The 12,806-nt window shown below is 33.9% G+C and overlaps 1 protein-coding gene across 1 annotated transcript in view; it reads left to right on the plus strand.

Moving 5' to 3' along the window:
• The window catches only part of stan (Protocadherin-like wing polarity protein stan), a 178,330-nt gene that overhangs the window by 137,591 nt on the left and 27,933 nt on the right, over positions 1–12,806 (plus strand). Inside the window, exons 7-20 of the mRNA XM_068774801.1 lie at positions 1,554–1,720; positions 2,470–2,612; positions 3,148–3,318; positions 3,420–3,607; positions 4,755–4,992; positions 6,322–6,526; positions 7,249–7,401; positions 8,368–8,588; positions 9,012–9,183; positions 9,592–9,887; positions 9,969–10,101; positions 10,786–10,985; positions 12,271–12,438; positions 12,612–12,786. Coding sequence (XP_068630902.1) covers positions 1,554–1,720; positions 2,470–2,612; positions 3,148–3,318; positions 3,420–3,607; positions 4,755–4,992; positions 6,322–6,526; positions 7,249–7,401; positions 8,368–8,588; positions 9,012–9,183; positions 9,592–9,887; positions 9,969–10,101; positions 10,786–10,985; positions 12,271–12,438; positions 12,612–12,786 — 2,630 coding nt within the window. The remainder of the gene's footprint in view (positions 1–1,553; positions 1,721–2,469; positions 2,613–3,147; positions 3,319–3,419; positions 3,608–4,754; positions 4,993–6,321; positions 6,527–7,248; positions 7,402–8,367; positions 8,589–9,011; positions 9,184–9,591; positions 9,888–9,968; positions 10,102–10,785; positions 10,986–12,270; positions 12,439–12,611; positions 12,787–12,806) is intronic.

The following is a 12,806-nucleotide window of genomic DNA, read 5'->3' on the forward strand; positions in this document are numbered from 1 at the left end:
CGGTAAAGCCTCCAAGACCTTCGATTCGGTTTTTATCTCCTTAATCGTGCCAAAACGGCGTCCCTCATTAGCCTTTTGAGTTTGCTGAATAGCTAGAAATCGCACGAAGCCAAACCAGGCGAGTAAAGTAGTTGCGGAACGATATGAGTCAAGTCTTTGACGCTTTTTTTTAAAAAAAATTAGCAATGTTGCCAACAATCGAAATGACGCATTTGAGACGCAAGTTATCCTTCAAAATGGTTGAATTATAGAAAGCCCTACCGACTTAGAAAAAAAATTACCTGCTTTCCTAATGCCCGGGAGTTTTAAATGACAATTTCATAGCAGCATATATAGGATAATGTAAAATAGGTGTAAAAGCTTCGAAGATATAAACGTGTAAAATTAGCACATTTGCTGTCAATTAATGTATGGTACACCTTATCCAAAAATCAATAGTTTTAGAAAACTTCAATAACCTAATAGTAATATAGTAAAATAAAACGTTTTCAAAGTGCGGATTAGTTCATATTAAAATTAATTACTATTTATTTAAAAGTTAAAATAAAAAATATTAATGTAAGATATATAGAGTGATAACTTAATTGAAACATTTATCAAATGTTCCTTTAATCTTTCCGACAAATAACCTATATTTTCTCACCCTTAAAGTTTTTACTGTTATTACCAATCACCCTGTTTAATTATTTTAAATCGAAGACAAATATTACATATATTTTGTTCAGTAATAGTTCTAAAACTGTATATTTTTTATAAAAATATTGTACATTTATAAAGTATAACGTTAACATATTAATCAAAACAACGAAGTAAACATGTTCCGCAGTGATAAACGAAAACCTACATAAATAGTTAAAGCTCATGTTGGAAAGGATGTTTATACTCCATTTCTCGTCTTTAAAAGTAGCTTTAAACTTTGCAAGTTAGTAGAGAAATAGTTCAAGAAAGTTTCTTCTTGTAACATAGTTTACGGATGAACAGTCACTCTGCTAAAAGCTTTCGAGAAATAACAACTTCTTAAATCTTTTAATTAAAGAAGACTTTTCGATAGTTTTATTTTTATATGTTCAAAGTTACAGCTATTTGTACTTTTCTCCCGAGTTGTTGAACGTCAAGAAAACTTGTAATGTAAACATTTTTATTATGGTAATTCTGTTTTTAAATGATGGAGTTAATATAATATTAGCTAAAGTCAGCGATTCCGAAACTATAGCACGCTCTTAATGTGTTTGGGGCCCTATAACACAGTTTTTTTTTTTATATTAACACATATAATTTTTTATAAATTCTCTGCAAAATCTTCTTGATGACTTCTAATTTTTGACGGCTAGATAAATTATACGTTGTTAATGAAAATAAAGATATTTTAATACTCAAGTTTTTGACAAGTCAATGCATTTACTGTTTTTGACCAAAAACAAACAGTGATTATAATTATTTTCGCACAACATACGATTTATGTAAATCACTTTTTACTCTGAAGTTATTTCCTTGGATATGTAAACCTAACTCGGGAAATAATAAAGCTGACAACACCTTTACCGTCTTGCTAGAGCTACCGACGCAGACGTAGGTGCGAACGCGGCCATCCGCTACGCAATCATTGGAGGCAACACGCAGATGCAATTTTCCATCGACAGCCTCAGTGGGGATGTCGCTCTCGTCAAGTCTTTGGACTACGAGCAAGTACGCAGCTATCGTCTTGTTATCAGAGCTCAAGGTCAGTACAATTTTTAATCTTTTTAAGGTAAATATTATATATATTGAAAATATTGTCTGTTGGGCAGACTCTTTACTCGTCTTTTCATTTTGTGGTATTAGTATCTACACCTCAGGAAGTCCACAGCTGGACACTACCCTACTCCGTCGATTTATAATAAAATCGGTAGTAATGTAGTGATTTTAATCGTCAAAATGGACAAACGATGTCCTATGCCGCACTTGCCGGTCCACTCCAGGACCTTCTGCACTCTTTGTGGATCGCATTCACATCAAGTTCAATAACTTTCGGTTATCTACTGATTTCCTTTATTATCTACTCCTATCTACTATCTCTCCGTGGCACATTAATGAGTTTGCCAATTATGCTCCTAGTGAGATATCAAATTTCATTGCCAGAAATCATCACCGGTTACACATTGATCCCAGACTTTGTGCTTGTTTATTAACGGATATCTTCTTACTGTCAAAAGCGATTTGATACACTCCATCTTTATTGTACCCAGGAAATAAAATCGTGTTTATTCCTACTACATTAAAAGTGAGATGATAAATCAGATAATTAAATAGCTGTATGTAATAAAAACACTTTTACGTCATAAATATCTTTCATAATGCGACACAGAAGAAAATAAAGCAAATTGTATGGCTCTCATCTGGAAGTTTGTATTTCTTTACCTCGTCCTTTATCGCGTGTTGCAAGCGTCGTAAAATTCTCGTTGAAATTTTGACGTCGACTGATCGTCACAGATGGCGGCAGTCCGTCCCGTTCTAACACCACGCAGCTCTTAGTCAACGTGAAGGATGTAAACGACAACGCGCCGAGGTTCTATACTTCGCTGTTTCAAGAGTCAGTCAGTGAGAGCGTGCCTGTTGGCTACAGCATCGTTAGGGTGAGTAATGGTTTGCTACGGTTGCTTATACGAACAAGTTGCTAAGGAGACGAATACATTGTATTTGTGTTTTATATTTTTTATCCGTTATATTTCGGTGTTTTTTGTTTTATTCAACTTTACTCAAATAAAGTTTATTTAGAGATTAAAGCGCATATCTACAGCAACTGGGGGCAAATATTTCAAATTATGTAATTTAGATATTCCTATTATCGTATTAGTCGTGTGTATCTATATGTTTATTTCATCTGTGTAAAAGAATCGCCAAAGGCATGTCTTCCATGACTTTAAATGACTTATTGTAAAATTTTTAAATATGTGATAAATGTTACTACAACGACGAAAACCGCACAGATGAAGTTACATAGTACAGGACAAACTTTCCAAAAGGAAAAATTTTCAAAACAAAAATATAGTCGTAACACAGGTTTACATGAAACAATATTCCAAATACTGATTTTAATAGTAATTAATATATTACAAACGAATTATTTCGAATTCACTATATTTTTTATTTATGAAATATTTTTTATAGGTACAAGCTTATGACGCGGATGAAGGTGTCAATGCTGAACTAACGTACACGATAACCGATAAAGAGTATAACGGCAACAACGACTTACCGATCAGCATCGACCCACGGTCGGGTTGGGTGTACACTTCAAGACAATTAGACAGGGAGGTGCAAGCAAAGTATCAACTTCAGGTAAAAATATGTACCAAATTAATATATTCAACATCATAAAGTGGGTGCCTGGTGTTATCGTGACGACCATAGACAAATATAATTCAACATTCGCTTCACAGGTGACGGCAACAGACAGCGGAACTCCTCCCCGTTCAGCGACTGCTTCCGTGGTAGTAGTGGTCCAGGATGTAAATGACAACGACCCTGTCTTCTCACCACCACAATATGAAGTGGAGTTAGCTGAGGATGAACCTCCAGGCACTCCTGTCGTCACAGTGACCGCTACTGACGCCGATGAAGACAATAGGTACAAAGCAGGCGCTATCTACATACACACATGTATAAATTTTATATATCACCATCTCAATCGGGCAGACAACGATTAATATATAAAGTTCTATCTCTAGGAGCCGACAGGCTTGTCATTTATAAGAGCCAATTATAAGAAATAAGAAATTTAAATTAATTCAAAGAGTCAAAGTTTTTTATTTACATGTGTTAGTACATTTTCTAACTTTAAGACTGTCTTCAAAGGTAACGATCGAAAACCGCGATTCATCTGCAACTTGATTGGTCCTCTCCCAACATAGATATCAATATTAATGATGGTTATCCAAAAAGAGGTTCGTGCCTCCGTCTGACAACCGATTAGATATAATTTAGTCTATACAAGACGTCAGGCTTCACTTTGATGATAGGTTCTTTTTAATGCAACAGCTTACATGGCTCGCTAATCCGAAAATCGATCTGTCGAATCTGTGGAAGCTTAAAACAAAAACAACAAGATAGTGTGAATTTAAAGTATCCAAAGAGATTATTTTACAAAATTACATTTTTTTTCTAATGTAGACGACACTCGCTTTTCCTTAAAAAGTAGATATCTTTAAAATTGGTTACTTTTCACTTTATGATAATTTTTTTAAATATTTTTACCCCACTCTCTTCGTTTTACGAGAGAGACACATATGAGTTGGAAGTCACACATAAGTTATATGAGGTTCTTTATTTTGTAACAATAGTTATAAATTTACTTTCTAGCATACAAAATTCTGTCCATCAATGATCTCACCCAAAATATATATAAAAGGAAATATTTCAAATAATTTCACGTTACATAAAAAAGCAAGAATTTCGCTTAATTAAATATCTCTATGAAAGATTCCTTGTGACTCATGTAAATTGAATAATAAAACTCTTCATGTTTTACCGTTCATTTCTCGCAATTTCCCTGTTATTGCAAAAAAGATACATTGTCAAAGAGAGCACAGTATTCGAGATTATCTACATATAAATTAATGCAAAAGTTAAATTTTGAAATTCATGATTAGTTTCTTATTTACGTTTAAAAAAATAATACTTAATTTATGAGACGTAATTAATTTCAAATATTTGCAACTAATTTTTAACTTCGAGCAAAATTTCTGTATTTTAATTTCAATATTTTTTTTTTATAGATTGCATTATGAAATTACGGGTGGTAATACGCGAGGCCGATTTTCCATCACCTCACAAAACGGACGTGGTCTGATCACTGTGGCCCAACCACTGGACTTCAAGCAAGAGCGTCGATACGTACTAACTGTCACAGCCACGGACTCTGGGGGGAGGTCGGACACTGCCATGGTCCATATCAACATCACGGACGCCAATAACTATGCCCCGGTTTTCGAAAATGCACCATACACTGCCTCGGTGATTGCTTCATTATTATATAATCTTTCTTAACCCTTTCGATACTGCAGTACAATAGTATGTCAGGACTAAAATTGAAATTATAATTAATTCTTACTTCAGGCGTGTGAATGTACTTATTTGTGCCAATTGGCAATAAACATATAATTTTCACTAAGATTAAGGAGTGTAAAGAATAAATTGGGACCATTCAAACCAAACTGCTTATAAATTTGACGTAGCAATCTCTCATCACAATTCAGAGGGACGTTATGTCCCAACAGACCATATGTTTGATGGGACATATATATACCTACAGTATCGTAAGGGTTAATTTAAAAACCAAATTAAAGTGCAGTTTACCCCACTTTTTTGGTTTATTATGTCATATTAAGTTCTCTTATGAAAATATTGTAATTATGCATGTTGTGCTTTGACGAATACATAATTTTTTTTACAAAATTATACCATAATGGCGACTTCTAGATTTTCGGGAGTATTCTCCCGAACGACACTAAAGTTTTTTTAATACAACGCCTTCAACAATCTTTTTCGAAGAAATACAGAAGTCTGCTCTTGAGATGTTCTCAGAATTATAAGACAAATCCAAATCTTATTCCAAATGACTATTTTTTTTAAAAAATAATACGCCGTGGATGTGGAGCATGGGATTATAAGTGTAACAAATGGCCCCATCCTAATGGAACCAAATTATGGAGGCACACTCAGTGCGCAAAATAAAAAAAGAAGTTAACTTTATAATGACGCCTTATATTTACTTTTTTTATACAATTAAAAAAAATTCATGTGACAAGCATCCTATCGTTTCCTTTGTTACAGCAAAGCAGGAAAATGGTTTTTATTTTTACTTAAACATCTTGCGTTTGCCTTCAAGAGAAAAGTAACTATGGCTTTCGTAAACCTACTACGTTATACTTAGACTTATTTATCATCTAAAATTTAGTAGATGTCAAAGCAAGGAAGCTTAAAACAGAGAAGCTATTTTATATTTCCAACACATTGTATCCATAATACCACGGTGTAATTTACAAATCCTGTCGTAACCTGTTTGCAATTTTATATTCCATGATTAAAAGATTTACTAAATTAAATTAAAAAAAATTACATTAAAAATGGGGCATACATTAAAAATGGGCTCCAAAATGCATATTGCCAGTGGTCCTCCTATTTATATTTCAAAAACCGAGTGTAATTATTTCTAAAAGCACGATAAAGACCATAGACAATGTATGTGATATACTATAAAAGAATGAGTTTTATATTTATTTTCGTTGTAATCAGAAATAAATAGTCAAACATTTAGTACTAAATTTAACACAAAAATTTCAGGTATTTGAAGACGCACCAGTGGGTACAACCGTCCTTGTAGTATCGGCAACTGACAGCGATGTGGGAATTAATGCACAGATCACATATAGCCTCAGTTCAGAAATATCTAACGAGGCTGTCGCCCATCACGATCACGAATTCCTTATCAATCCGCACACAGGCGCCATCACCACCAACAAGCTATTGGATAGGGAGACTATGAGCGGTAAGGGAACTAAACCATTTTTATCTGTAACATCTTCGTTTGACAGATCGATACAAAAAAATATATTTATTGACTATGGTTTATGGGTCAGTAAAGGCTGAAACCGTTCTTATTGAAAAGCGTATAGGGATAGACGCCTATGACCATCAATTAACGTTCTAGAGCTGAAATTATGTTTATCCATAAATGAATTATTTACAAATTATCAATTATTTAATAACGACGTATACTACAGTTATTTGAATTACAAAAGTAATTTTAAACTGAGACACTTTTGGAAAGAACTGATTAAATGAATTTGAAAACCATAAAGTTCTTGTGGGATTGTTCCTAGGGCCGATTGTTCTTAAGGTAGTAACAACATGAAGTCCAAGTTAAGTGTGTTTATTCATTCAAGCTTCGTCCTTATTTATATCGACTTAAATAATGAATTATGTTTCTGTGGAATTCCCCCTTTTCGATGCGCCGCTGACGATTATGTAATGTTACCCCTACATTCTCTTTCTATAAAGAAAAGTTTTTCTCATATACGTTTGTAAGCAGTATTGATGTTACTGAGGTGATGGATGTAATTATCAAAAAGTATGTCTCAATCGACTGTAAGGCATAAAACAATAAAACAACTGTTATGAAATCCTTTATTGATCTTCAAAATCAATAGTCAAATTTTGTTTACTGAGTCATAATAAATTATTTATAACATATAAACTTTTTATTTTCAGGATATCTATTAACAGTGACAGCACGAGACGGTGGTGTTCCATCTCTTTCTGATACAACAGACGTTGAAATATCAGTTGTCGACGTAAATGATAACCCGCCTATATTCAAACAACAATTGTACACTTCCAGTATCATGGAGGATGCTTTAGTTGGTAAGAAAAATTTTCAAGTACATTCATGCACACTATCAATAACTTCATTTCATATATTTACTGATAATATTATCAGCAATACTATCGACACCGATAGATGGCGATAGTAGTAGATTAGACGCTCCTTTGACACGGACAGTCGTACAAAAGATCCTGCTCTATTAAGTCTAGATTTTATATTGTTGAATCAACGAAGATTTGACAATTATGTCACTATTACATTAATTTATATATTACATTGTTTGATTATAGATATAACATATAATTCGCATATATACAGTGTATATATGCGAATTATATTGTTGTGACTGGAGAAACAATTTAAATCAATAGTATTTTTTCAACTAATTACGAACATATTATTTTTATTTGGATACAAATTTAAAAAAAAACTGTCACTTGTCTTTTTAATAACTTAAGAGTTTCTGAAAATCTATTTCCCAAAGGGCTGTCCACATTAACATTCCTCGTTTAGATCATATTCCGAAAAATCGCGCCACTCATTTCGTCATAATTTATCGATACCTTTACCCAAAATTGTATAAATTTGCGATCATAACGCAACCATTTCCAACATGTGGCACGCGAACCCACCGCTGGGACATAAAAATTATAGTAGTAATGAAATACTGAGAAGTTAAAAATTATTACATTATTATGTTATATCATTTCTACGATAATTTCTTTAATTACGATCTTTTTAATGAACTTTATCAGTTAGCTCTACACTTACTTAGTTCTACCAAAACTTAGCTCTGGTTAAAGACGAGGATGAAGACACATTTTTAGTAATGGATATACATTAAGAGATAAACATTACAATAGTTAAATAAAATTTAAATTAATAATTACATGTATGAGTTACCCTTTGTTCATCATATATACAATTTTTTATTAAGGACTTCGGAGACGAAACAAAGGTTGTCATTAAAAAATGTTTTGTTATTGTATGCAAATGATTCACAGGTACATCAGTGACGCAAGTGAGCGCGTCGGATGCAGACGTGGGATTAAACGGGCGCGTGCACTACGAGCTGGAGGCGCGCGACCGGGAAGAGGGCTCCTTCGTCATCGACCCAGCGTCGGGCGTACTACGCACTAACAAGGCGCTGGACCGCGAATCAGTCTCTACATACGACCTCAAGGCATTAGCGATCGACGGCGGAACTCCCCCGCAGAGTTCTACCGTTAGTACTCTTAACTCTATATTTTAATATGATAGCTACTATCTCTTTCTCTCTATCCTTCTTTTTCTCTACGTTTCTCCATCTCTCTCTCACTCTCTCTCTGTCTGTTATTCTTCATTATCACCATTTCTCCCGCATCACTACGTCTGCTGCTGGACATAAGACTCTCCGATAGATTTACAATAGGTCGCAAGCGACCTCAACGAAGTGGTATGTCTACCTTGAGGGTAGATGTATTACGGTGCAATTTATTTACAAGAGTTGTAATAGTTTATAGAAAATATGCAATATAATGCTGATTACTGGCTCAATTCACACATCTTTTTTTTCTATATTTCTATGTTAAGAAAACCAGTTAACCTTTTATTCACGGAGGTGGCTTATTATGATATCATAATAATATACTTTGTTTATCTTATACAGGTAATAGTTCATATAAAAGTGGAGGACATAAATGATTCTCCACCAGTATTCCAAAGCGACTGTCTTACCTTCTACATACCAGAGAACAGTCCCATTGGAACCACTGTGGGAGAAATACGCGCCCATGATCCAGATGAAGGAGCGAACGCCGTTATCCATTATTCTATCAAAGGTATTCATTTAGGCTAAAATTTAAAAACAAACACATTTTGGAATAATTATTTTAAACCACAGTAGACAATATCAAGGTCTTATTGAAAGTAACCTATAACATAATAGCAAACACTTTCTTTTTATTATTCACGACTTGTTTTAACAGTTGGTTAGATTTTTATAGACAAAGTTTATTTACAATTTCACCTTGCAATACCCCCCTTTATTTCACGTTCATTTCGTTTCGTTCTTTATGATTTTTGTGCAAATTATATTACAATGTTTGATTTTTTTAATAGCACAAAGCCACAGGGACTTTATGGACTGTAAGTTCTTTTACAAATGCTTTTTAGTAAAAGAGCTTAACTATTAATATGAAATATACAACTAACTTGTCAAAAAATATTAATTAATTAATTTTTCTCAGGCGGTGATGACTCTAATAGTTTCTCGTTGGAAACTCGTCAAGGATCAGATAAAGCGGAATTGGTCACTATGGTAGACCTAGATTATGAAAGTCCACGAAAGAAATACGAATTAGTTATAAGAGCAGCTAGTCCTCCGTTGTGGAATGACGTCAGAGTTGAAATATTAGTGACTGACGTTAATGACAACGCGCCAACGATGAAGGACTTTCAAATAATATTCAACAATTTCAAAGACTGTTTTCCTGTTGGACCATTTGGTAAGGTACCAGCATATGATGCTGATGTTTCTGATAAGGTAAGTGAAAGGCATTAAATGGCGTCTTTTATTCGAATTGACTTAACACGTTTAAACTTTTGTCTTATATTTATTTTACAGTTACAATTTCGTATTTTGTCCGGCAACAATGCAAATTTAGTGCTTTTAAATGAGACAACAGGTGCAATGACCCTCTCACCGCAACTCAATACAAACGTTCCTAAATTAGCGACAATGGAGATATCAGTTACAGGTTCGGTTTATTTTTTGTGTATATTGTCTAAATGAGAATAATAAGACTCTTAACTTTAAAAAAACAGCAAACATGCAATAGTTTTCAACTTAAAATCACAACAACAACAGTGCATTATTTTCAACTACAATATATTTCTTTGTTATTTTTTGAACGCTTTTTAGCATATCATTCTGCGTATAATCTTAATCTCATTACTTTGTTTCTATTTTAAAATAATCATCCCGCGCCCCCTTCCGGGTGACTCGTATTGATTTCTTTGGGTGTCATTATTTTCAAATATTATAAGAGTTTTTGTTAAACAAAAGTAGCCTTAGTTACTTCCTATTACATCAGTTACCTGCCTGTATAAATCCCGTCTAAGTTAGCCCAGCCATTTCAGAGAGACAGACAGAAAGACATGTAAATATATATATACACCAATATTTATGTACTATCTATATTCATATGCAGTTAGAACTAAGCAGATATTTTAATATTATACACTCTAATTTTATTTATTTGTATAAATAAATATTTAATCTCGAAACTTAATAATTTTATTATGTGTTCATAAATATTTTTAATCTGTGTTTTTACCTGGTAATAGGCACTATTAACTGTAATGTAGTACAGTAGTTATTGTAAATACCTAATTATAAAAATTATTATGTTATAATTATTAATTAATCGTTTCGTCTACAGATGGAGTTAACGAAATTAAAGCTATGATGCAACTGTCAGTGAGACTCATTACCGAAGAAATGCTGTTTAACTCGATAACAGTAAGGCTTAACGATATGACAGCCGAACAGTTTCTGTCGCCATTGTTGGGTTTCTTCATAGATGGACTAGCTGCTATTATACCATGCCCTAAGGAGAACATTTACGTGTTCAGTGTGCAAGTAAGTCTTCGTAATGCTATTTTAGTAATACAGAACTTAAGTAGTAGAAAGAGTTTCTTTATTCTGAATTAAATAGAAGAATGTTGTGAAGGTTAACCAAATGTTTTATTGTGAAGGGTACATGATATTTATTGACCTGTAGAAGCAATGTTATAGAGCAGAGTTCCCCAAACTTTTTGTTTCGTAGACCCCTTGCCATGTTTTTCCGTGTTAGGTAGACCCCCTACTTACCTGATATTGATTTCCTGTAAATTTACGAACGAAACAAATAAACGTATTTGTCTCACATTCGTATTTATAGATTGACGAATTGAACAAGTCAGTGCAAGGTAGCGAAGCTCTGAGACTGAGACTCTCAGGTTTTTACAAGTTCAAAATGTATTGCGACCACAAAGCGAATACCAACATCCTACAACTTACTCAATTTTATATACATATATTATATTTTTTTTTACTTCATAGGTACTTTTATAAATAATGTAAATGTTTTGATATGATAAGATAGTATGATGTAAGTAAATAGGTACTATCAGTGTATTTGTTGAGATCCACTATCGCGGACCTCCATTTTTATTTCATGGACCCCCAAATTTGTTTTCGCTGACGTCCGAAGACCCCTTGCAGGTTGTCGTAGACCCCTAGGGTCGATGTAGACCACTTTGGGAATCACTGTTATAGAGGTATCCCATGTTCGCGCAGCGTATGAAGTATGTTACATTAAACATCCTTCGTCTGTTGACAAAAGGATTAATTTATCTTTGTTTGACGTCTTAGAACTTGCAAAGCAATTAAGCAATGAATTATTAAAATACAAGTTAGGCAGATACGACATTATAACACGAGACCCACGTTGGGCGCCACTTGTAGAAAACGAGATCGTTGGTCTATAAAACGTGATTCTTTTTAAACGTTCGTATTACACCGGCTATGGCCGAACTGGCGATATGATACGATATGATTCTTTTCCGTACGAGGATTAGAGAAGTATCGTTACTCGAACGTTCTTCAGAAGACGCTGGAATGCATAGATATGAACATAATACCCATGTTCAGCAGTGGTCGTCCAACGGCAGAAATGACGAAGAAATTAATTTGAAAAATTCAAGTTTCTTTCATGACAGAAGTGTCGATTATGTTTTAATTTTATTACGATATAAATAAGAAGAATTTTCTACGGATTAAATTTAGAAAATAAAAATGTTCTTAATTTCAAATATCGATTATATTTTCATAATGTTATATTTAGTGGATGCTTGCAACGTTTAAAACTTGATCACAATTTCAGGACGATACCGACGTAACGGGTAACATTCTCAATGTGTCGTTTTCTGCACGTCGACCTGAGGCTGAGCTGGGCGTTGGATGGGACACTTCACAGTTCTACTCTCCCACTCACTTGCGCGAGCGACTGTACCTCAATCGCGCTACACTTGCCAGACTAGCTACTGTTCAGGTAAGTTACTGGCTTATTTGAAATTATGATAAGTAATTGTGGACAGATAGATAAATTTGTCAAGTTTGTCGGAAAACGTTGAATGCATACCGCTTTCGATTGGTGTTATAAGAAATCTATTAAGAAGGCCTATACCTAGCAGTAGGTGTTCTAAGATGATTGTTTATTCGCAGGTGCTACCATTTGATGACAACATTTGCATTCATGAACCGTGCCTGAACTTCGAGGAATGCCTTACAGTACTCAAATTTGGTAACGCATCGGGATTTATAAACAGCGACACTGTTTTATTTCGGCCAATTTATCCAGTGACCACTTTCACATGTCAATGTCCTCAAGGCTTCACAGGTAGGTACTATATATAAAAC

The sequence above is a fragment of the Battus philenor genome, unplaced genomic scaffold (genome assembly GCF_028537555.1).
Source record: "Battus philenor isolate CCGP_79_NKW_IND1 unplaced genomic scaffold, ilBatPhil1.0.hap1 SCAF_7, whole genome shotgun sequence".
Classification (NCBI taxonomy): Eukaryota; Metazoa; Arthropoda; class Insecta; order Lepidoptera; family Papilionidae; genus Battus; species Battus philenor.